Source organism: Motacilla alba, chromosome 2 (genome assembly GCF_015832195.1).
Source record: "Motacilla alba alba isolate MOTALB_02 chromosome 2, Motacilla_alba_V1.0_pri, whole genome shotgun sequence".
Taxonomy (NCBI): domain Eukaryota; kingdom Metazoa; phylum Chordata; class Aves; order Passeriformes; family Motacillidae; genus Motacilla; species Motacilla alba.
In genome coordinates this window covers 66,616,676-66,641,566 of record NC_052017.1, presented here as the reverse complement: position 1 = coordinate 66,641,566, position 24,891 = coordinate 66,616,676, and the positions used below count along the sequence as shown (strand labels likewise).

General features: G+C 42.7%; 1 protein-coding gene across 9 annotated transcripts in view; it reads left to right on the top strand.

Annotated features, from left to right (window-relative positions):
- The window catches only part of RREB1 (ras responsive element binding protein 1), a 145,237-nt gene that overhangs the window by 66,477 nt on the left and 53,869 nt on the right, over positions 1 to 24,891 (top strand). For 6 of the 9 annotated variants that reach the window (XM_038127823.1, XM_038127822.1, XM_038127821.1 and 3 more), the window contains 4 exons: positions 13,930 to 14,049; positions 15,388 to 15,590; positions 19,998 to 20,087; positions 21,422 to 21,585. In XM_038127823.1, coding sequence (XP_037983751.1) covers positions 13,930 to 14,049; positions 15,388 to 15,590; positions 19,998 to 20,087; positions 21,422 to 21,585 — 577 coding nt within the window. Of the gene's footprint in view, positions 1 to 2,288; positions 2,659 to 10,390; positions 11,530 to 13,929; positions 14,050 to 15,387; positions 15,591 to 19,997; positions 20,088 to 21,421; positions 21,586 to 24,891 lie in introns of those variants that run through there. The other 3 variants (XM_038127824.1, XM_038127825.1, XM_038127830.1) reach the window with 2 other exon arrangements.

The following is a 24,891-nucleotide window of genomic DNA, read 5'->3' as shown; positions in this document are numbered from 1 at the left end:
GGTAGGACTGTGATATGCTTAGGTGCCTCACCACAAGCTCCACAGCAGGCAGGAGCTTCCCAGAGCATTTTTTTTTTAGGAGCAAGGCATGTAATGGTGGGTCTGCTGCTGACTTGGGGTCTCATTCTAAAATTCAATCAGCATTCAGCCATGTATAGCATTTCCAGGTCCCACTTTCTGCAGCTCATCCTTGGTTAGAAACTATTTTAACAATGAGGAAGAGAATTTAATTGAATGAGATTGCTAGTTCACATCTTCTAATCAGTATTTACTGTATTCCTCCCCTCTGTCCCTCCTCCTTTTTTCCTGCATCACAGCACTAGTGTCTTGGGAAAGAAAATGCTTCAGAGCATTTGTTACCAATTTAGCAGCAAGTACGTGCTCAAATTTGGGATTTCTGAGATCTGTGTGTGCCATATGCAGGCAAAATGTAGTACTTGCAAGTTCCAGTAGAAGGGAATAAACACAAATTTGCTGTTCTGCAGATAGTGTTTCTTTAATCTAATGAGACTTACATTTGTGCAGCCTTTTTGTTTTGGTAAGACGGTTAACCGTCCTCCCTGGGGTGCCTAATTGCTTATCATGAACTAATCAGTCCCCTGGGTATATGAAGGGATGAAACACTGCCAAGATAGAGCCTGTGACTTCCCCAGAGGTGTGATAACCCTCCCAATTACCCCACCCTTCAGGGAGCTTGCTTACTGCTGTTTTAAAGACCTTGTTACATCAGAAATTGTCCATGTTTGGAGATTTCAGGAAGTTTAAAGGGGCGTATTTACTGAGACTCTTTTGAACCTGTAAGCTCTCATATTTTTTATGTCAAATTTATATTGAATATTGTTTCAAGTTTGGTGTGAAAACGCTGAACATGTTTCTGCTTATGAAAGTGCCTACCTTCATAGCCTCCATGGCATGCCAGACCCTAACAGATAAGGAGAGGTCCAGTTTCTGTCTTTAGGTGTTACTAGACAGGGATGGCAAAATCTTCTAGCTTCAGAAACCCCATTTGAAGTTCACATGAAGAAATGAGTGAAACAAATCTGGTGGTGACTCTCTTCTAATTTTTGGTAGAATGATAGTTGCACGTTACTGTGTGTGAAATGAGTGGGTAGATTAAGAAAAATTTTTCACCTTACATAAAAAATAATTCATTTAACCAGTGGTTTTGCTTGCAGTCTCCTTTCAGTTTCCTGTTTTAACTCATTCATAATACATGCTTGTCTGCTGTACAGGTTGAGATGGCTACTGATTGCCTGAATTCTTCTCTTGTCTCTTTTTGTATTGAATGGTTGAGTTCCATGAGGCATATAAAGCTTACAACAAAACAATAGTATTTGAACTGGAAGTGGAAAACAGCTCTTGCTATTTAGCATCTGAGTGAAAATATGAGTTCTCGTGTTGAGGTTTCTTTGTCCTTTACTTTTGCTTTGAATGAACATGATTTTTGTGTGAAATTCGGAGGATTGAATCTGTCAGTTGGGTAGAAATAAGAGTTTGTTCCTTGAAAGAGTTGTAACCTAATCAATAAATAATATGAGATTTTTTTAAAAATTTTGTGGTTATTTTAAGACACTTAAGGTTTTCTTCCCTTCTGGTTGTATATTCTAAGTGGCCTTAGCAAGATCGATGTAAATAAAAATACTGTTATAGTGTGTGCTGGCTTAAAACTTTAAAGCAAGGTGATTTCATGCTTAGCATTAAAAGAAGGTGGCTGTGTGGGGGTGTATGTTTATATGCCTGAGAAAATGTAAATGTGGAAGCATCACTCCTCAAAAGAAGTGTGACTTTCAGTATCATAGGTCTGATTATGATATTTCAATGTTGCTTTGCTATATGTGCATATTTGAAAGTGATTAGTCACATTTCCACTGGCAAACTCTTGCTGTCCTCCTGCAGAAATTGGGGCGGGTGCACAGGCCACTTACTACTTTTTGTTGCTGTTTGTTCATTTTTCTCTGTTTGCAACTACTACTTTACCCAGAACTGGATTGAACCTATACATAGTTCATACGAGTTTGTTTCAGGCTAATGTTTTTGTTAAATATTTATCAATGGAGTCAGCAGAAAGAAATTAATTTCCCTTTTCATGTGTGAATTGTTTCAAGAGTTATCTGTATCATCTGTTTCATGGAAAAGTGTGAAGCACTAGCAGTAGAATAGGTTTTTTGGAAGGAGAGGGTGGTTTTGCCTAGCAGCAGACGTTTTTGGCTGGAGGAATAGCAACTTGAAACTTCACTTACTGAAGAAACCTGTTCACAATTTTGTCTGTTCTTTTTTTTTTTCCCCAGCGTTCCTGAAATAAACTTCCTGCAATTCTTTGCAGTGTGCAGGTGTCCAGACTCCCCTTTACTCATGGTCGCCTGTGAAACCCGTCAGGCAACTGAAGGCTGTACCTAAAATTCTGCTGGCAGTGCAGCACACTGCAGGGGCCTTGATATAGTTACGGTGGACACCTTGCGCAGCCACAGCTGTAGCATCCCCTCGTAGTCCGAACAACCGAGTATTGCGGTCCAGGAGTCTGCACGTGTGGAGGACTGCCTGGAATAGAAAAAGGAAAGCTGCAGAGATTGTAAGCTGCTGCTTGATCCGTGTGGCTGTTGTGCCGAGGAACATCAAAACTTTGCTGGATGGATCCGACAGCTCGTTGCAAAGTAGAGGGTCAGTCCTGCTGGTTATTTGCAGTTATTAACTTAGTGGATTTTAATTTTTTTTGTTTCCTTTGTTTTTATGTTTTTTTCTGTATGCCTAAGAGGATTGTGGCCTTGCAACCAGAATGCTCATGTTCAGGAAACTTAAGGCTGTTCCTACTGAAGGGCTTTGAAGATCAGCAGGCATTTCCTCTAGGGTTTACAGCATTGTTGGAGGAAACATTCCTTGTAGAAGTCTTCAGGCCTATCCGCCCGACTTTGGTCATTTCTCTACCTCACCAGCACGTGGATTATGCTGTTTGCAGACTGTCTAAGCTGCACGATGACCTTCATGGATTCCTCATGAGCTTTTACAAGGCCAGGCCAGTGTACTTTGTAAAATCCTTTAGAAATGCCTGCTAGGCTTTTAAAGTCCCAGAGCACAGACTATACTACAAGAAACTCGGAAGGTCAGCAGCTGGATATGGTTGTGGATGAAGGGGGATTTGTGTGTGTGTATGCAGTTCTTGTTTCGAGAATACATATTTTTTCAGGTCAGATAGAGATACACTGTTCCTGAGAAGGCTTCTTGTACTCTCTGATAAAGCTGAGGGACTTCTGAATTCCATAAGAAATTGATGAACAAGATCCCTATGCCCTTTCTTTGCATGTGTGTTGCACATTCATTTTGATGAACAGATGCTGTTTCATTTTGTCAGCGTGCTGGAAGCACCTCCCACAGGTTACTTGCACTGCATCTACTTCAAAATAGAAAGAAAACTCATACTGAAGAGTACCACTGGCAAGTAGCTCTGCTGTTTAAGATTTTCCAAGTGGCTTTCCTGTGCAAATCTCAACTTGGAGAGTCTTACCAGCATTATCTATTGCTGTAATTAATTTACCTAACTAAACCAAGAAAGAAACCTTGTATTTCAGAATTTAGAGCTCTGCAAACAAGCCCAAAGGCTACTGGCCAGCTGGTGTAAGCCAGTGGGTGTGCTCACAAAACTTGTGGCACGTTGTTCATAGGTGGTGGGAGAGAGCTGTTTTTCTGAAGGCTGGGTTTCTCCTTCACCTGGATGAAGCAATAAACCTCATTCTGAGTGATCTTTGGCACTTTGGCATCTGTGGCAAGTACATATCTAGAATGACCCCCTGTAAAATTAAAACCGCTGGTTTGTATCTTTTTATTCTGGCTCACAGTATCAGGACAATGTCAACTGATGGTTGTCTGTGCTTAATATCACATGGAGATTATGTAGCTGGTTTATATCTGTTCCTGGTCCTTAGCACACTGTAGGAGTTAGTTGACTTGATATCTGCTTGTGCCTCTTATATTGGGGGGAGATGTTGGCTTTGGCTTGTGGGCCTGCAGAGTCTGCTTGGCGTGGAGATACAATCTCAGAAGGAGTGCTACCAGTTATCTTGCTCATGAAAAAGCTGGGTAGGCCCTTGGGATATTGCAGCTGGAGGCTGACATTACAAGTGCCTCCTTGGGTGGATGGGAGAGGGAGAGCTGTACAGCATGCTTCTGAGTCTCTTTGCTCCAGCATCTCTCTCACTCACTCTCTTCCTATGGCCTGTGCTTTCCCCTTTGAAAATCTCAAGCTAAAACTCTCTAATTTAAAAATGTATTTCGGGGGAAAGGGGTTAGGGATATGATTTGTGTTTCTGAACTTTTAAAATTATCTTGGTTATAGATTGTTGTTGTTGTTGTTGTTTGGAGGATGTGATAGGGGGAATAGTTTCTGTGCTGACCAGAAACAGAATACAGGAAGATATGATGTTAACAAGGTGGGGGAGAAAAGGAGGTGTTTGTTTAGAAAAAGCCTAGTCACTAAAGCCTGTGGGGCAGAGGAACCCTGCTGATAACACAGATGAAACAGTCTGCCTCTTTCCTAACTTTAGAGGAGTGGAGCTTTGTAATAAATGGCTGCCATGTGGCAGCTGTCTCCCAGCTTCGTGAGCCTGGCAGTAGTTAATCCTGTCAGCAAGTCATGCTCCCTGGAAAAGAGCAGTGAGAAGAGCTTCGAACTCTTGAATCATTCTATCTTCAAAATATTTGCATGTTGAGTCTGCTTAAAACAAATTTGGTAATTTGATGTAGGTTTCCATCTTTAAGTAACATTAAAGTGCAGCTGTGTTGGCTTTTAAATAAAATGTTAGAAACATGCTGAGATATTGCAATTTTTTTCTCTCTTTAAAAAAGTCATTTTAGTTTTGGAGGGTATATTTTCCAGAGTACAAAATGTACTACGTAGAGAAGGGACACTGTGTTGCTATCCCTGTATGTTAAAAAATTACAGGTTGAGCATTTGAGATCATGGTTATCCTTAAACGGTGAGGCTTTAAAATTATTCTGTTCATTTCAGTTTGCTCTTTGTATTTTGCTGAGCATGCAATGTGTTTGTCCTTTTTCCATAAATCAAAAAAATAGAATTTTGACTTTAAAAATTTCAGATTTTGTGCAGTAATGTAGCACCATCAGATTTTACAGGTTCATGATAAAATCTTGTTGGTTGACAACACTACCACCAGGAAATGGGTTTAAATCCCTGTAATTTCTACTTTTTCTTTTCTCGTTTTGCTGTGTTATCTTGTGAAGCACAAAATGTTTTGGCAAGCTACCTGGTACAGTGCTCCAAGCAGAGAGTGCACTGGCATCTCCTGCAAAGACAGTGTGGTTGCGCTGCAAAGGATGAGTTGGGAGCTCTGCAATAAGCAAACTGATGCTCTCCCCCTTGGGCTTGCCTGTGTTTGCTAGCATATGGATGCAGTTAGAGTGGTGAAACACCATGTGGGACATAGCTGCTCCAAGAGCAGTTTTTTCCTGGTCTCTAGCTTATCCTATTTTCAGAATGATTTTTGTAAAATTGCCTGTGCATTCAGCTCCTCTGTGAAACTCTTCAAATACTGATCTTGGAGGAAGAGAATTGCAACCAGAGCAGCGCACAAGAAGCAGGGCACTGGCACAGGAGATTTTCTGTGTCTTCCTCAATGTGATTCATCCTGCCTCTGTAATCCCTGCTGAACCCGTCCTGCACACACACGCAGCTCTGGCTACATGTGAAGAGCAAGTGTGAGGGGGTGAAATGTTTGCTTGTTTCTCCCTCCCGAGATTTGCTTTAAACCTTCACCTCGAGTGCTGGCTCCAAAGCTGCCCTTGGCTGAGCTGCTGGCCATCAGGGTGAGGGACAGAGATGGGGACAGGGACAGGCCCTCCTTCCCTCCCTCCCTCCCTCCTGGCCTCCCTCCCCAACAGCTGCAGGCACCAATTGCCAGGGAGCAGCCCAGCCGCATGGTTTCGTGGCTTTCTTCCTCTTGTTACTAATGTGCCTGCTTGTTTCCGTGATGCTGTGCAGAGGAACAACCGGACGGATTGTCTCCTCTCGGAGTGGGTGCCCAGGCATCTGCACAGCCAGTTGGTATGGCACAGGAGCCCCTGTTTTTTCAGTGACACCAGGGGCTATTGATGGCAGGCTGGGGCTGTGCTGCTGCTGCTGCACAGATGCTTGCTCTTGGCCCACCTTAAAAGGACAAGATATCCCGTGGTTTAGACTGGCCATATATTGTCGTGGATGTCAGCATCTCCGTCACAGCTACCCAGCTGAGCCCAGTCCCGCTTTGCCCGCCCTGCGTTCCTGCAGCCTCTCCTCAGTCAGGGAGATGGGTGCTGTAACTTGGAGTATTTGAAGGGGGGGTCTCTTTTCTTCTCTGTTACTCAGAAATGTTTTCCATCTGGCTCTCCCTAGTGCAGTGCATCTAGCTCACCCATTGGGCTCTCGGACAAGTATCTCATTCCCTCAGCACAGTGCTTGCTTAGGCACACAGGTGATGGGACATTAACCTATAGCTCTCCCCACATCCCCTCCACGGTTTTAAGTCAAGTGGGTTTGTCAGGCAGCATGAAAATATAAAAAAATCCCCCAAGCAACAAACACATGAAGCTGCATTTGATTGTTTCCTCATTTTGCAATCCCCTCTTGTTTGTCTGAGATGGCAGCAGCAGCAGGCAATGAGGTTTTGTCTCCCAGGGCTGTGCTTCCCCTAGCGTTGCTGGGGCTCCCCTCAGACAGGTGCATCTCCCTTTCCTCGGCCTGTTGGGCATGGACGCAAGCACGGTGGGGTTGCCCACTTGTCCTTGCTTCAGCTTCCCCCTACCCTTCTGCTCTCTTGCCTCGCCCTGGGCTCCTTCAGGGCGTGTGGGCAGTGGTTTTGGCAGGCAGTGTGATGCCACTTGCCTGACCTGTCCTGCCTTTGCAAGATACTTCCATCCCGCCTTCAGGGCCCACTCCCTCCTGTCTCTGGCTCTGCTCTGGAGTCCCACCCTCTCCCACACCATCTTCCAAGGCTGTCCCCTTGCCCAGTGGGATGTAAGCCAGTCCTGGCCTGAGTGAAAGATGCAGCAACCGGACTAGGAGAGACTGGTAGTGTGGGGAGAGACCCCAGGCCATGTCCCAAGGAGTGTTGCCCTGCTACAGCCAGTGCCAGCTCAGGGGAGACTCGAAGGGACTTTCTCGTGTCGCCACTTCATCTAAGGCAAATAAACTGGAGTTAAAGCCAAGAAACACATTGACTTCCTGGAACTCTGCAAGCCGTCCACACAGCTGTCCCCACTCCCTGAACACATGCAAAGCAGAGCTTATAAGGACAGACAGTATTCTTTTGTGTCCTTCCTCAGCCAGTGGGGAGGGCGCAGGGGAGGGGATGTGCTGGGTAAAGCCCAAGGCCTGTCTTGTTCCATGTTCCCCCTACATTGCTGTGATTCCCAGTGACAGGGGGAAGCCAGACTCCCTTCCCACTGGCCTCCTCACAGCTGTGCAGGCAGGCAAGGATCAGGATGAGGATGGAGGAGTGTTTGCAGTTGTCAACATGGGAAGGAATGGACGGATGTCTGCTTAGAGGCACTTGTTTTGTTCTCCTGTTGCCCTGACTTTTTTTTGTTGCCTGAATGTGGTGTTCATGGTCCCAGGTTTGTTAAGTAAGCTGTCTTCAAGTCTCAGTATCCTTTTTGCTTGAGCAAACTCTTGAAGCTAGCTGCAGTTTTGTGACAAAGGCTTCCTGGAGGGCCAGGTAATCACCAACAAGCTGATAGAAACAGCAGAAATGAGGAGCAGTTTGCAGATACGTCTTTGGTCAGGGGAAAGAATGCCGAGGTATTAGAAACGTCTCAAAATTCATCAGCAGCCGCTGGTCCTAAGTGCAGCCGTAGGTTATTGCAGTTCTTGCAGTGCTGTGTGTTCTGTGTGACACTGTTGTCCCCAAAAAGAGCAGTGCTGGTCAGGAACTCGGTGCAGGCTCAGATCAAACTCTATGAGGTGATTACCACATGTGCTGGGCTTTCCTGTTGGGAGCCAGGGGGCCATCAGGTTTCGCTTTCGCTTCGCTCTTGGTGCAGGAGCAGCTTTTGCCTGAGTTCTCTTTTCTAGCCTAGCACGACCACAGGCTCCTGCATGAGGGCTGTTCCCGCAGCACACAGCACTTGCAAAAGGCACAGATGTGGCTTCCCTCTTCAAGTTAACAAATGGAGCACAGGGCCAAGAGGATGGGCATGAATTCATTTTGTGTTAAGGCTGCCCAGTAGCTGTGTGCATTGCTGTAAATCAGTTGGACCATAAAGGTGAATTTTACCCAGGAAATCCCTGCTTTGCCAGTATAGTGTCTCATTGTTATATTAGTACAACTTCCTTGTTTCCGGTGTATTGCACCAATGTCATGGTGATTCAGAGTTGTTCACTAAAGGCATTAGCTAAGTTCAAAATCTGCTATGCTTTTTGGAGAGAAACTTCTGGTCATCTGAGCCAAAGTCCTGAGGAGCATTACTAGTCCATAAGTCACCAAAAAGGGATTTTCAAAAACTACATAAAAACTGAATGCACACATATATATATCCCATCATGTTTGCAAGGAAATAAAACAGGAGGAGTAAATACGTTTCAATATTTAAAATTTAGCCTAACTGCTAGGTGTTATATCAACAGCATGCAAAATAGTCTGGAAATAGTCTGGGATCATCTTGTTCTTGTTTAGTGCTTCTTCCCCTGTCCTGCTCCCACCAGAAGATCATCCAGAACTCAGTTTTAAGGCATGTCCATGAACATGTAGTTCACTTGTTTATTCCATGTCTGGGTGTATCTGTCTGTGTACAAGTTAGACATATGGATGTTTTAGACTCACATGGTTATTTCAAGAGGCAAAGTATTGTATCTGCACTAACACAGGTAAAATGATTGTTTCACTAGAAGCTCAGAGTTTATTGAAAGAGAGGAGTATGTCTTCTTTGATGCTCAGAGAGTACCCTTCAATAAATGTTACTCCTTTTGGTTGTTGTTTTTGTGTTTGGTTTTGGGATTTTTGTAGAGGAAAATGTTACTTACAGGAGTAAGTTCAAAAGCTTTGGGGTAGCATTCTTAGTTTTTACTGTTAAGTGGAAGAGCAGCCCCCAGATATTACAGTGCCACCCACTCTCTTTCTGTGCTTGTCTTCCTTTCTCCATGGGTTGCCCTGTACTGGTGCTCCAGCAGTGGTGACAGTGAGGTGACACTCCCAGTGTAATTTTCTACTGCTGGGGTGCAGAGTCAGCACCAACACTTCAGTAGCAAAGGCAGAGTTGGTATTAAAAAAGGTCAGTTGGGAAAACATTGTTCATTTGGTTTTCCTTTGCCTTGAGGCACTGCTTTGAATAGTGTTAGCCCTTTTTTCTTCCCACACGATGCCTTTTCACCCTTTTTCCTTCCTGCCAGCTTTGACAGAAAGTTATGTTCAAAAGGTAGTGCGGGTGATAGCGCGCATCGCTTTTGTGGTGGGAGTGACCATTTGTGCTTGGAGCATTTGTGCTCTGGGAGTAAAATCCGCTCCTCTGCGTAGAGGCTTAGTAGGAGACCAGTGCATCAGAAGCAGTTTGGAGTGCAGTGTAGCGATTCTTAGGTATTATAATCTCAAGGGTAAACAGCAAACTTTGTTTATTCAAATGTGATATCTCTCTTTGAAGTTCTGTTCTTGTCTAAATTTGTATACTAGCAGGTCTGGCCTTCATTTAAATGATCCTTGGGGTTTTTTTCATGCCACTTAGAAAAAAAACAGTGGGAAAGCCTTGACTAAGCTAATAGTGTTGCTAAGATGGAAATGATGCAGAAGGCTCAGGATTCCTGTTTGGACCTCATGGGAAAAAGTGGTTTGAAATGCATGGTGGGGGGGTGCACATTCCTAAACCTGTCATTTCTATTCCCTATTTCTTCTCCCCCACTGTGTTATTTACTAAATACTACAGTATATTTAATGAAACCAATAAAACTATTTGGCCAAGAGTGTTAATCTTTCCCTGGCCCAATTAGTGCATGGCTTCTACTTTTAACATTAATGTGGATTTTTTTCGGAAGGCAGAACAATAAGCAGCTTTGTGCTGTGTGTACCAGGTTTTCCCCCTTCTTGCCTGTATTGTGCGTTTCTTCCTATCTATTCCAAAGGGAGAGCTCATGTGCAAAGACAGTGGAGCAATCTGGAACAGAGACTTGTCCCAGCTCCCAGGGGCCAGGACGTGCTGCTCTGTGCTTGTGTAGCTGCCTCTCAGTTGCAAGTCAAGTGACTGTGACTCTGAAGACTCATCATTTTTTCTCCTTTCTTCTTCCTTCTCCTGTGGCCTGTGTTCTCCTTTTTGGTTCATCCATGATGCTCTGCCCCAGAAGGCGAAACAGCTGTAGCTGTTTAGAGTGGTCTTCAAACAAACAAACAAAAAAATCCAAATAAATACATATAAGCAAGGGGGAGGGGGAGGAGAAACTGTTGATCGGTTCAGCTTTAACATACAGTGGAGTCACACTTTATTCCAAAGGAGGAAATAGGTCTAGCAAGTGTCTTCCTGTACAGACTGAATGGGAAGCAACAAGGTGGTGGGTTTTTTTTTTAAGCTTTGCTTTTGCAATGTCTCTCCCATTAGCTGGTTATGTGGGGCATCAGGGGTGGACCTCTGTCAGAAGCAGGAGCTATAGACCCCTCAGGGCTCTCTGTGGGATGGAAGTTGCCCCAGTTACAAGTTGTCAGCAACCTCATCACGTGGAAGGAAGACATTCCTGCAGAAAAGACAGGTCTCTTGGTGTGGTCGTGCAGAGAGGGCTGCATTGTCTTGTTTGGTCCTGTCCCCCCTACCATTTGTCAGCACTCTTGCTTAGTCACTTGCTCTCTGCTTTTCCTCCTTTTCACACAGGATGAATGTGACACTGGGGGGTTTCTTCAAAGTAGAAGATGACTTGAATGCTTGTGACCACTTCCCTGTTTCCTAGAGGCTTTGGTCCAATGCTGAATGTAACCTGAGGCTGCACTGTTTCTCAGCTTATTTCCTGTTTATCCTTTTTCCTGGAGGTCTTTGTTTTCTTTTGGGGAGAGGGAGGAAGGAGGCTCTGTCAGCACAACCTCCACGCTGGGGCATTTGGTGTGAGCTGGGAGGGTTTACAATCCTGAAGGCAGTATGGCATAGGGCGTGTGTGCTAGTTGCTGCCTATCTGATTCCCTGAGTTTCATAGGTGCTGTAGAAGAAGATCCCAACACTTCCCCATCCTCAGTGATGCCTTTTTTTAAAGAGGAAAAAAAAAAAAACCACAAAAAAACCAACCAGCCCAAAGCAAAAAAAAAAAAAAAAAAAAAAAAAAAAAAAAAAAAAAAAAAACCACCAAAAAACAACCAAAAACAAGGCTGCAAGAGAAATCTCTCAGTATGTTCCTGCCTGAAGGCACTCTGCCATGGGTTTTCCCACAGGAAGGAGTGATTTGGCCCAGCGTTCTTATTGTTTCTATATCCTATTGCAAATAGAAAGTTATGCTTCTGAAATTGATGTGTGCTGCTCATGCAGTTGTCTTTGTTTCAGCGGTGCATTTTTGTTTCATGCAAGAGAGTGGAAAATACATAGGTAAATAAAAGCATACAGCAGCAGTGCAGTTGCAATCTCTAGACTGCTTTGAAAATTGGAAATTTTTAATATGCAGAAAATGGTTTTAAGGACAAGATCTCTGACTGCAAATATTTGCTTGCCTTTGGAGGAAAATATTTGGATTCAGAAAAGAAAAATAACTGTTGGCTCATAGGAACTATGAAAGTCTGTAGTAGTATAATACGTTGTTTTCCTTGTGAAAAAAAAAACAGGGAGCAAGGTAGCAGGTTTTTATGAAACAGTAGGTAGGATTTTTTAATGTGCATATATGCCTGCCTGTTCTGCAGGCTCTCTCTGGAAAGTGTGTTTCCCATTTTTGATGTTGCTAAAAGCAACACTAGGAATTCTGACTGTAGTTCTCTGGGAAGCTACTAAGCTGTCTTTAAGTTACCTTGGCAAACACAGGAGTCTTCACAGTTACACAATAGATTTTCTTCCAGGATGTATCAGTGGTGACATTAATGTGCTAGGTATTGGCTGAAAGAGGAATGAATATGTGTATTTTGGAAGGAATTGTGTATTTTGTTTGTTTAGGGTTGTTTTAAGGACTAAAGCACTTTTTTAACAGAAATACTTCAAACTAGTTTAAACTGGTCCTTATTTTTGGTAGTGCTAAGTTGATGGAGCAAGCAGTTTTAGATTTAGGCCAGTCTTGAGAATAGTTCTATTGCTTATTCTATTCAAAAGTAACTCAGCTACCACATATGTGATTGAATAAGATGGGGGCAGGGGGGAAAGAAATAATTATGTTGCTCTTGAATGACATGGACCTTTTTTAAAAAAAAAGAAAATAACAGTAAAGTTACAGCAGTTACAACAGTTAAAGCCAAACAAATAAATGGCTCCCATAATTACTGGAGGAAACACAGAAAGGATGGGTGCTTGGCCTCACCTTGGAGCAAGAAATCCCTGTGTCGCAGGGATCACTAGTATTTTCTTAACGGAAAAGTACAAAAATAATTAGGGAAAAGTTATTTTGAGTTGTTCAGGTTAGTCTGTTTTTCTGGTTTTGAAGGTGCAGATGGAAGGCAGTGTTTATTAAGAGGTTGATGTTTTCCTGAGCCTTACACTACCTGGGCTTAGTCGGGTCCCGGGTTTTGTCTCTAGACTACATCTGTGTGCCACTCCTTAGAAGGTTGGCCGCTAAATGTAGGAAGGTTGAATCCACTGCCGTGTCTGGCATGGTGTGAAATGAGGAACCACTTGGCATAAGGTGGGTCCTTTCTTTTTGCCTGCCTGTTCTTGGGCGCTCCAAATTGTTGGCAGTTGGGGTAGCACAGTCATTGATTGTTCTCAAATGCTGTTCAAAAGGCATTTGAAGATGTGTCGCATGACTGATTTGCATGTTATCCTTGAGAATGTCATTTTTTTAAAAGGAAGAGACCCTCTTAACTTCCCTCTTAACAGAGGGAAGAAACCCTCTTAACTTCAAACTGTGGTTTGGGGCAATTGTCTCTGTTATCTTGATAAAAGGAAAACCTGTAGTGAGCTTACTGGTTGTGATTTGTAAATCTGAGTGATGAAATGTCCACAGTGTATTTGTTTTCATAATGAAATAAACATTTTGCTTGTAAGGTTATAAAGATGTGTTTCTCTGATAAAAACCTATCAGTAGTTTTCCATATTACAAATAACCTTTTCTAGAGGCTATTGCCATGAGTGCTGTGGGCAGACAACTGTTTCTCATCGCTTCTAAAAATGATGTTTAACTGCTCTGTCATTCTCCAGAGAGAACAGGCACCCTTCCTTAAACCCCAATGATAGCATGATAAGTTTGTGGTTTCACAAAGGGGTGTGGAGGAATTCTCTTGGTACATACAATAGTTACTTACGTCTTCAACTTGTGTGGGAACCTTGGGCAGTGGATGTGAGGAATGTGCCAAATGGTCCCAGAAACCTCTGTAGTAATTTTACCACTGCTAGAAGGAAGAAGGTGGCCACCATGAATTCATGTACTGGAGTAAATGTTAGTCTTCCAAGAAGAGGGGAACAGAGCATGTATGAAATTGAATCACCTAAATTCTCTAGGCGCAGAATATTCTTCCAACTTCTCAGTCAAATGTCACTACTGTCAGTGATAGGCTAGCTTGCTCTCTCTTCCTCCATTTTTTGCGGCCTTAATGCTGCAGACCAGGCTGGTAATGGTTTATTTGCCCAGGTTTTGCCACTGGCAGAAGCAGCAGCATCTCCCAGCCCAGTGCCTGGGCACTCATGAGAGTGGGTGCTTGGCTGCTCTGGCACTGCGGGAGTGCTTCTGTCATCAGACCCATCTGGTAGTCAGGGGAGGCCTCAGAAAAATAGGGCTGTAGTCTTACTTTCCTAAAATGGCTTCCATAAAAGCTTACTACCTTTCTCTTTTTTTTCTTCTCCCTCATGTAGTGCTAGAGGGTGCTGCTGAAGAAGAGGCTGAAGAGCCAGACGCAACCGTACATACTACACTAAGTGAGGAGACCAGCAACCCAGAAGAGAGCCACAGTCAATCAGGGGAGAAAGATGAAGGTAATTGGTTCAACTAGCTCTGTGACTCTATAAATTAGGGCATTAAGAATGTAGAAACATTTCTCACCCATCCATACACCTTGTTGTGTGAAAAGTATAAGATACATTGAGCAGAAGCACTGGTGCATGCATTTCTTTTCCCATCCCTAACTTTTATCTGTCTGAAAAGTATAAAATAGGTTGAACAGAAGCATGGGCACATAAATTCTCAGCTACCACTGCAGGCTTCCAAACAAAGATTTTCTTGGCTCACAGTAACTTGGCACCACATAACTTAGCCTCAGAAAACCACCTGTTTATAATCCTCAAACTTATGTTCCAAAGACAGTATTATGCAGAGATCAAATGTTCACAGACAAACGTGTTCCTCCTTGTTCACCCTCACATACTCTTCTGTTGCAGTGACTTTCTCACAACACATATTAAGATTCTATGCTTTCCACCAGAGGTGACAGAGCAGTAGATTTGCAGGGTCTTCCTGTTTCTTAGAGAAACTTTCTGAGGAGGAAAGGAATGCTTAATTTAAAAGCCTCTTCCTTTTCAAACCTGTAAAGAAGAAAATAGAAGGCCTTTCCTGTGTGTTTGACATGTCTGTATGTTAAGAAAACAGAGACGAGATTTTAGGTGTATTAGAGGTAGAAGCATCCCTACTACTTACAGCATGTGATGGAGAAGTTTGAACCTTGACAGCTTTAGCTGTGACATTAGTCATGTATGTAACACACATTCTCCATGGACTAGTATGGCTTGGCATACCAAAATCACATACGTGCCATCTGTGGCAGTAAAGAGGCAATATGGGGGATACAGGGTTTTGTTTTGGTTGGATTTTTGCTACTTTAGCTTATTCTGTATACAGAGCTGATTTAAACCATGCTTAAAAGGGAACCCAGTACCCTACACTGTGTTACTAATGCCTTAATTGTGCAGTCCTGTTTAAAACACATACCTGCTTGAATGATTGTGCTTGCCAGAGTGTGCATTCATCAGTACTGCTCTACTAGATCATGGTGATCACAAGGTACCACAAATAATTCCATTTCACAGCAAGAAAGTATAAAGTAAATCACTCTATAAGCTCCATATTGAATTAAGGTTGAAAATGAAGAAAATGGGAATGTCCTATGAGAAAAATGTACACTTTGTCTTATGCATTCCAATATGAGAATCTTGTCTTGTTACAAGAACTCCACTTATTATGGCCTGTTGCCTGTGTTCCATGATGATCCGGCAGAGTGTGATGTGAGTTACAGGCAGCTGAAAATACTCTGGGTTGTTTGGGTTTTTTTTTTAAGATGGCCTAGGAACTCCTATGTGTGTTTTTGTTTTTAATTCCAGAGAAGCAGCTGGAAAGCTTAAACAGCTATAAGGTATCACCAAGTTCACCTAACAGTTTGGACGGAGCAGACTTGTCCTCCATTGACGCCATGATGTCAGCAGTGATGAATGTGGGGAAGATTGCTGAAAACGGCGGAAATTCTCAAAATGTCAAATCCCCCTCAAAGTCTCCTGCACCAAATCGGATTGGCAGGAGGAACCAGGTACATAAACCCAAATGCAGGGAGGGCAAAGGGGACACAAGCAGCTGCCTGGAAAGTGATAAGATGTAATTTATGTTTCTTTGACTGTTTTGCCTTTTTTCCCCTCAGCGGTTGTTTCTTGCCCCTGCCATTGTTCCTCTGTGTATGTTTTCTGGTATCTCTCCCGATCATAACTTAGAAAACTGGGAATTAGAATGGTCTGCGTGCTTGACACATAAAAAGCTCCAGCGCCACACAATGTTGAGTTGGTCTAGCAGATGCCCCTAGCAGCGACAAAGTCACCTAAGAATTGCCATTGTCCTGCTGCATCCTTTCTCCAGGCTCTTGTATTTGCATAATCTCATGAGGTGTGTAGCTGCCCCATGGAAGGTTCAAGTGATTTATGGTTAAAGGTGGTTCTGGAACAAAACATTTATCAGGATGCTCAGTTCTTATGTGTAGTGTGAGGTGCCCTTAACTTCCTTGTTAATAAAGCCTGAAGAGCTAGTGCAGAATGCCATGTATGAATTTTGCAGAGTAAATATACGTAGCTTTTATCAGGTTTTTTCCATTTCCCCGTTGATGGCACCAGGTGGTAGCAATATTGATCTAAACAAGTGAAAGGAGAGACTCCTATCAGTTGAGCTGCAGTTATTTATATCCATGTTTTTCTCCTGCTGGCCCAAGCTCCACCAAAGAAGGTGCTGCAGAATATAAAAAAAAAAACCCCAAATCCCTGTGGTCATTTGACTTTAGAGCTTGAGGTGAAGCACAGAGACGTCGTAAACTAATCAAGATGTAACAGGGGCCAGAAAGCTTGAGAGGTGTGGCTCATGTGATGTTCCTATAGTAGTTTATTAATAGTTGGCTGAGTAGCTGCCCAGTTGATAGACTTACAACTTGTCTTGGATTTTTTATCGTGAAAGGAGTTAAAAGCCATTAGCTGTGAATGGACATCTTTAAATGAGGAATGGGCAGTATACAGACAGCTGTGTTTGTGGGATTCTATTGTCTAGCACCTGCCTCTAAGGTTTATTTACAATGTTCTCACTTAGGGGCTGCTCTGGTTCCTTGATTTCATCATGTGAAGTGAGGCACTGGAGTCCAGACCAGTCTGAAGGCAGTGCTGTTACACAGCTGTCCACTGGTACACCATGTGGTCTGGCTTCAGGGAAGTTTATTAGTGTTGGTGACCTTTATTCCACCTGGTATTTCGGTGGGCATCGAATCAAAGGAAGCTCTAGAGTAAATGTGACAGGATTAAGAGGGATTCTTACAGCATAAAAATAAACAAATACATTGAAAACATAGTAAATTGCCTAGTTGTCTTTAGGCTGAAAGATTGTTAAAGCCAGAGGGGCAAATGGCTACATTACTGAGAAAATAGAAGTGAGATGTGAAATACTAAGTGGGTATCAATCTTGTTAGGAGGCTCTAATACAGCAAATTTCCACTTTCAGCTAGCAGAATGAAAGCACTGAATTGTTTTACTGTGTAGCAGTGCAGGGACCTCAGATTCTGGTCAGAATATGCCCCTTATTATAATTTCAAGGATAATAACAGCTGATTTTCTGGGTCTGACTGCTATTTCCCACGAGTTGGCAGTGAAACATTTTGCCCTGAACCTTTGTCCCAAAGTCTATGGTTCTCTTTATAATGCTGACTTTATCTTGGCTGCCGTCTACCCATAGTCTAAAAAGCATGTTCTCACATCAACCTGCATGTGTTTTAACTTCTCATTTGCTTTGCTCTTGACGAAAATAAAAAATGTGACAGAGGTGTTTTTTGGGCTGGAGAAAAACAGGCAGACTTAATGCACAGTTCCAAAAGCATTTGCCATCAGTTGACTGCAGAGCAGTTATGCCAGATTGATTTACTAAAGGGAGAGTAGCTGACAAATGAGCTGCTAATTTTATCTTTCAGTTCAAGAACTGTGTTTTCACCGACTTGGCTCTGGTGGGGTAGCTGAATGCTGTGTTTTAAATTGGTGAATGGGGGTACTCTTACAGTAGGGATGCTAATGTTTTTTGGTCTGGATTGGGTTAGTCAACGGATTTGCTTGAGCTGTGTTACGGTATGCAGCTTGTAGCCTGTCTGACCACTGGAGAAAGTTTGGGTTTTAGTTAATAATAAACCCCAGATTCAATACTAATCAGCTCTGGCTGAGCTATAGTGTGTTTCTGATCTTTGCTTCAAGGTGAACCAGTAATTACTCTATCTTCTGTTAATTTGCTGATTTGAAGAGAAGGCAGTCTGGAAAGCAGGCTTTGAAATCATCAAGTGCATCATGTCGAACTGCAGCACTCGTTTAAAGGGGAGGGGGACAAAAAACCAGTAGTGGGTTGACAATTTTGCAGAAATAGCCGGAGGATTAAACATCATCTAAACTGTCAGCACGTATGCAGGGATTTTCCTCACGGCACAGTGTGTTTGTGCTCTGTCTCGAGCCGGCTCGTAACAGGGTGCAGTATTATTGGAGCTGAACATTACTCCACAGTCGGGTTGCATATAGTAATATTTAAGTTGTATTAGTAGGATGGAATGAATGTTTGTGAATTACATGTTTGTATATTAAAAATGGGGGAGGGGCACTGAGATAATGCATTTTAATTTTCTATGAGTGTTCAGGCTTCTTAATGGCAGCCTTTCTTGCTTTCTTTCTAAAGTTTTGCAAGTGCTAGTACATTAGACCTTGGCCTGTATGTGTGGCCTACAGTGATTACCTTTGGGATGTAGAGGCTGAAATGTAGTTGGAAAAACATGTTCGAGGAAAAGAATGGGAAGGAGTGGGAGAATCTAATCCTTTCATTTTAGAAACAAAGTCTCAAGACCTGTTTTCTTCAGAACAAATGGTAAAATAGCTGTTCATCCCTGTCCACAGGTCACAGAAGTTATTGCAAAATTATTATGGCCCTGTTTTTGAAAACAAAACATAATACAGGTACTCTCTATAATGGTTCCCCAAATCATGCAGGACGGGATATTGCTTTAATGAGACATAAAAAAGAACTTTCTCTAACTCTCTGTCAGCATCTCACTGTCCTAGTGTGCCAGCAAATTTGTCACAGAGACTTGGGTTAGTCATTCCCAGTGTTCTTTGTGAATGCTTGTGTCTGACAGCCTGGAAATGGTTGCTTCTGAGTTGATGACTTTGGAATATCACTGGGGAAAGAGAATTGTGTGGAGAGAGGAAATGCATAGACACACTCATACCCATCAGATTGCAGCTAAAAAGCGGCTGAGAATGGGTTCTGCTTTTTGCTTGTTTCCAAGCTTTTACTAATGATACTTAAGATAGCTGCAAAGAACTTCAGTAGAAAATGTCACTTTATAAAAATTGTCAATTTATAAAAATTATGCTTTCCCACTGGTCATGCAGAGATGGTTTTTGTACTGTCTTGTCACTAGAGGTGTGCATCATTCTAATGGAAAACTGAAGTTTAATTTTGAGTGTCAAATCATCTTCCTTTTAATATACAGGCGTTGGTGCATAAGCCATGCCTGGCTTCTGGTGAGGTTGTGAAAATGCCCTTTACATCATCCAGTAGCCATCCTTGTGGACAAATTGAGGCAAACAGCTTTGGTTCCTGCAAGAGTGTCATTTCATCCTTGGCTGGAAGAATGGTGGCTTTGCTCAGTGTCTCAAGGGCATACTTAAATCAGGTTGAGCTCTCCTGGTTGGCTTCATTGTTTGTACTAGTGGTTTGACCATCAACTCCTGATTCTCACCTGGGCGGAGAATGATGGGGTTCATAATGGGGTTTTTTGGAGTCACGTACACTCCTGCATTGTCACTTCTTTCTTGCTATGATCTCATCAGATCTTGCGAGCTTCAGAAGGGTGGGGCCTGGCTGGTGTGCCTGGATGGGATGCTTCCAGCAGAAACACAGGATGCTGAAGGAAATGGTGCTGATGATTCAGTAAATGCCACTCTTCCTTCTGAGTCAGCGATGGAGAACATGCAGCCCCTACAAAAGGGCACCAAGATAGTGCTTTGCCATCAAGATGGGGTGGAAAATCTGAAGTTCTGACAACTTGGTGCTATTTAAAATCTTCGGGAAGAATAATGATGTTTGCCCATGTATTCTGATGGTGTTCCAGGAATTACTTTCTGGTCAGCTAAATTCCTCCTGGCAGTTTGAGCTCCTTGCAATTGCCTTCACTTCCTGTCCTAAATTGCTGCTGCTGAGTATCTGTGTGCTGTTAAAACAGCTGCTGTACTTCTGTGATAGTTGAAATGGCCCCTGTTTATAAATTCAGAAGTTTCTGAAACTTGTCAGTTGATAAATGTATAAATGCGAGTTATTCTTTTAGAAGAGGCCTTTTGTACTTGGGATGGTTTATGTTTTTCCATCCTCATCACTGACAGCTTTCTAGTCCTTTTACATTGATATTCCTTCTGATTGTTTTGTTCTCTTTTGTCCACAGGAAACAAAAGAAGAGAAGTCTTCCTATACCTGTCCTCTGTGTGAAAAGATTTGCACTACACAGCACCAGCTAACTATGCACATTCGTCAGGTATGCAGAGTACCACCTCTTGGTTTCTTACTTTTATTAAGAGTGTTTCGTTTGCCAGGTTGCATTTTGCAGTGTTGAAAAACAGTTCCATGTGCAAGCCAATGAAATGCTTCCATTGTTTCACTTTTATTTTAGCCTTCTCTTGCATTTTCTTCAAAAAGCACACCCCATAAACCTAACCCCGAGGTGGGTAATTTTCCTCCCTTCCTTGCCTGGCATTCCACCCCTCCACCCAGTGGCTCAAACAAGGATGTGTGTCCTGTTCTGCATTGCTTAAGGTATCCTAAGGATCCGGAAAACCACTTCCATCATGAGGCCTAAGTCCTGTTTTATTATCCTGTTTGAGTACAGATCTTTTTACTGGTCATGCAAATTATGAAGCAGGAAGACATAATTTTTAAATCAACTCAGTGTAGAAGAGTCTCTCAGTCTTTCACAGGATATAGCAGTTTTGGGAGGCTTTTTTTTTTTTTTCTTTTTTTATACTGGGTAATGCACTTTTTTGTCATCTACAGGCCTGTTCTTGCTCCTCCTGAAATATATGCATGCTTAATAAGGAGGTTTGCCCTTTTCTCTAGCAGAAGGTTCTGCTTTGGATGCTAAGGTGTGGTTGATGACTGGCTTCACTAGATACTTATTACTTCAGTTTTTCCTCCTGTACTGTAACTGTTACTTAATTATTTTTTTCTTACTCTCCTGGTGTTTTTGGGGGATTTTTTTTTGTATGTGAAGAAATCTTCAGGTCTCTGAATGCAAGAGTGGTACATATAGCACAGTAGCTAATGGCCATAACTTGACCTTGTAATGCATTCTTATGACCATAGAAGACTGTGTGTACACTCAGAAGCAGTTTTGTTTTGTTGTCTTGCTATGCAGTAAGTTAAAAATTAATATCTTTTAAGAGAATTTGTTTTTAAGTGTCTGTCTTCTGCTGTGAAGTTCATAATTCCATCCTCTTTCCTTACCACTTGTACAACCCCAAACCACTCACAGCTTTAAGTATCCCAAGGTACCATTTGTCTGATGGGCCGTTGTTGAGTCCCTGTGTATCCTCTTTTGCTGCAGACCCAGCAGAAATGCTGCATTGCAGGCTGTATGAAACAGCTACTGGTGCTGGTGCATTAAGGGGTTAAAGATGAAGGGGGAGGAGGGGGGCTGTAGTTGAGGGAGGAGGGCTGGGGAGGAGAGGTATCTACAGGGCACACCCTCACTTAAGGTGTTGTGCCAAGTAGCTCTTCAGAGCTGCTTAATTTAAGATGTTTATAGTTATTGCTGATATTTTACTGGCACTTCAGAAGGGGCATTCAATGAAAAAAAATCATTGCTTTCTCCAGCATAACACTGACACTGGAGGGACAGACCATTCCTGCAGCATCTGTGGAAAGTCTCTGAGCTCAGCGAGCTCCCTTGATCGCCACATGCTGGTGCACTCAGGTGAAAGGCCTTATAAATGTTCAGTATGTGGACAGTCCTTCACCACCAATGGAAACATGCACAGGTGAGTGCTGATGGTGTCCCAGGAGTTTGGAAAGGATTACAGCATAGGGGGCTGTTTTGTTTCCTTGGAGGGACTAGCAAAGACACTTGGGCAAAGTGTCTTTAGCAAAGACAAAAGACACTTAGGCAGGAAATGTGGAGTATCTGTGACCTACAAATGTGGCATAACACACACTACAGCTACTAGGATGCTTAAGTAGTGGGAGGAAATCAGAATTGAGAAAGATTTTCTAGCTTTAAGTATTATCAAGAGTTGTTACAGCTTTTTTTTTTTTTTAAGTAATAGTAGTAGTATGACAAATGGATTTTTCCCAGAGGATAAAAATATATAACCAAGCTATATAGTAACTTCTAATTCTGTAGCTTCAGAGTCATGGATTCAAGTGGTTGTATTGGAACATCGGGGGTTTTGTTGGTGTTATGTACTTAAGTATCCAAGTGCCATCAGGAAGATGCCTCTTTGGTGCTTTTACCTTGTTTCTAGATACATACATCAATATTTGTTTGCACTATAGACAACTTATTGTACTATAGATCTGGCAAATTCTCTGTAGTCCAAATTTCCAAATGTAGTTTCCTTTGTAGGGATGTAGCAATATGTACAGTTGTCAACTGGGAAAACAAAATGTTAAAGCACGTGGATTTTCCTTCCCCTCTCTCATCCCTTGATTCAGTATTCATTTATTTGCATGGGTGGAACATCTCAGAACTGATTAAGATTTCATGGATTCCCACATAGCTTTAGTCCCCATATCAAAGAGTTTACAACCTACAAAGAAACAGTAAGACAGGTGGGGGAAAAGAATATTGCTTACAAGCAAAAGGGCAGGAGTGATAGGTTACAGACTGTTTCTGTGTGGAAAGGAAGAAATCTTGTTTCCCTGGTTATTGCTAATAATTTTCCAAGCAGTGTACTAAAGGTAGAATGAAAGGGTGATTTTGATGACAGTAAGAAATATAGCATAGTCCTGCACAATGGGAGCAATACCTGCTTGCAGCGTTACCTTCTCTGTATCATTTTGCTCCTGTTAAACACTTGGGTGAAAAGAGAGGGAATGCAGTTTTGTGATTCTGTATTTATTTAACTTACAGTTGATTGGAATTAGGGAGAGTTAGCAAGATAGATAAAAAATGAGAAGGGGAGACCACAAAGATATACTGGCCTTGGGCACTGAATAAATCCCACATCTGACTCATCTGACCAGAGGTGTTATGAGCCATGTTTGCCAGGTCGGGTAATTACTCTGCCTGACGTGGGGAAGGCAAGGCCACTGCTGAGTTGCAGTTGATGCCACTGTCAGTATCCAAGGGTGACTTCCAGTGGTGGAACTCTGGGATGATCAGTCACTTGTATCTGGGTGGCTTGCTGAAGGACTGCTTGTGTGGTTTATTTGAGTTTGCCTCACTGGACATCTCTTATGCTCTCCTAGGAGCAGGAAAGGGAGGTTTCCCCTGAAACTTGACTCCAGGCCTATAAGAGATTGATGTAGTCACCTTTGCTTATACAGGTTTCCCCATATAGAAATTCTTAGCATGCTTTTGTAGCAAATTTATAGCCAGAATTGCCAAACTTAGTGACTTGCCCAAAATAAGTAGAGATCAATACTTTCTGATAAGATGATAGTTTGGTTTTAATTTTTTCTCTTAACAAGATGATGCCTGAAGTTACTGGCATGGAGTGCTGTATTTACTGACCCCACTAAGAAAGACCTAAGTTCATGCAAGGAAAATCTTGATATTAAAAGGTTTTTTTGTCTGATCAGTGCCTGTTGGTTCTGTTAAGCTCCTTCTTGTGCAGGGCTGCCCTGCAGCAGCAGAAGGCTGTTCCCAGGTTTGGTATTTCTGCAACGAGTGACCCCAGACCCATGACAAGCAAAATCCTGAGCACACTGAAAGATGCTGCTTGTGTTAAAGGAGACTTGTGGTTGGCCAACTGTGCCTTCTGGTCTTTTTCAGTGAATAACCTTTACTTGTTGCTATAACTGACTGTAATACTGGATCTTGTTGCTGGAGGAAGGCATAAATGTGCAAATAGGCAGATGAGAATAAATGCAAAGTGAAATCAAATTTTTTATCTGATGCTGTGACATACTCGCAAGGAAGATGTTCATTTTGCCCACCAGTACCTCCTTCTGAAACAGGTATTTCTGGTCTAAGGTGGTGTGAAGTAAATTTCTTTTTCAGGCATGTCAAACTTAGCTGTAGCATCATGTCCAATGGACTGTCAGTGCTGTGGCTGAATCCGTCTCACATCTCATTCAAAACTGTTTCTGCCTCAGGATTCCAGAGCAAGGACCTGTTTGCCAGGTCCTGCCTCGTGTGTAACTCCTGCAGGCCACCTCTGTGGTGGTGCCATGTCTGCTCTTCTGTACCAGCTAGATGATACTACAAGTCTTTTGTGTGCAGTTCTTTTATTGTTCTCTATTTTTGGGCTACAGTAGTGACAGATGTACGTCCAAACCAGCAAAAAAAGCAACAAAAAATTTCACATGTGCTCCTGGTAGACAGCAGGGTGGTATCCCTGGGCCATTGCACAACATGGGGTCAGAGAGAGGAGTTGCAGGTTCAGCAGAAACTTGTGGTGTGCTGGTAAAGAATCAGTGTAACTTGTGAAGGTCATGCAGGAGCTTCCCAAGATTTACTGCACTTACACCAAATATGCTTAGTTTATAGGAGATGAGCAAGAGAGAAGTTGGTCTGGTGGTATCTGAATGGTGGGAAAAATGGCTTATGCCATGTCCATCCTCTCTTTTCTTTTTTCCCCCTGCCATGTTCTGGCTCTTATTTAGTTTTCCATACTATTTTTAAATCCAGACTTTTAAAAGACCTTTTAGGGGAAGAAGTTCAATGGAATGGTTTTGTCCAGGGAAATACTGTGCCATGGGAGTACTTACTGCTGTTCCATCACAGAACGAAATTTCTGATCTTTCAACCTCAAAGCAGCCACTTCATTAGGCATTCAGCTGAGTAGAGGAGGGAAGGAGACAAGTTTTGTTTGCTCTTTTGGGTTAGAAAATGATTACCAATGCTGTTACACTCTCAAGGGCCGACCATCTCCATGAAAAGTATTTTTTCACCACCTTCACTTTACCAAGGGAGAACAAAACCTCCAGAGCTCTTACTTGATGCTCTTTTGCATTACAGTAAAACTACTGTGCAACAGATGAACTTTTTGTGGTGTGAGTGAGAACGCTGTTTCCTGCACATCTCCTCCTTGAGTTACTGTAGCTGTGCTGGGGTGTTGCATGTACTCTTCACTTGTGAAATCGATGCTGGCCTTCCTGACTCCCACAATACGTGCAACACT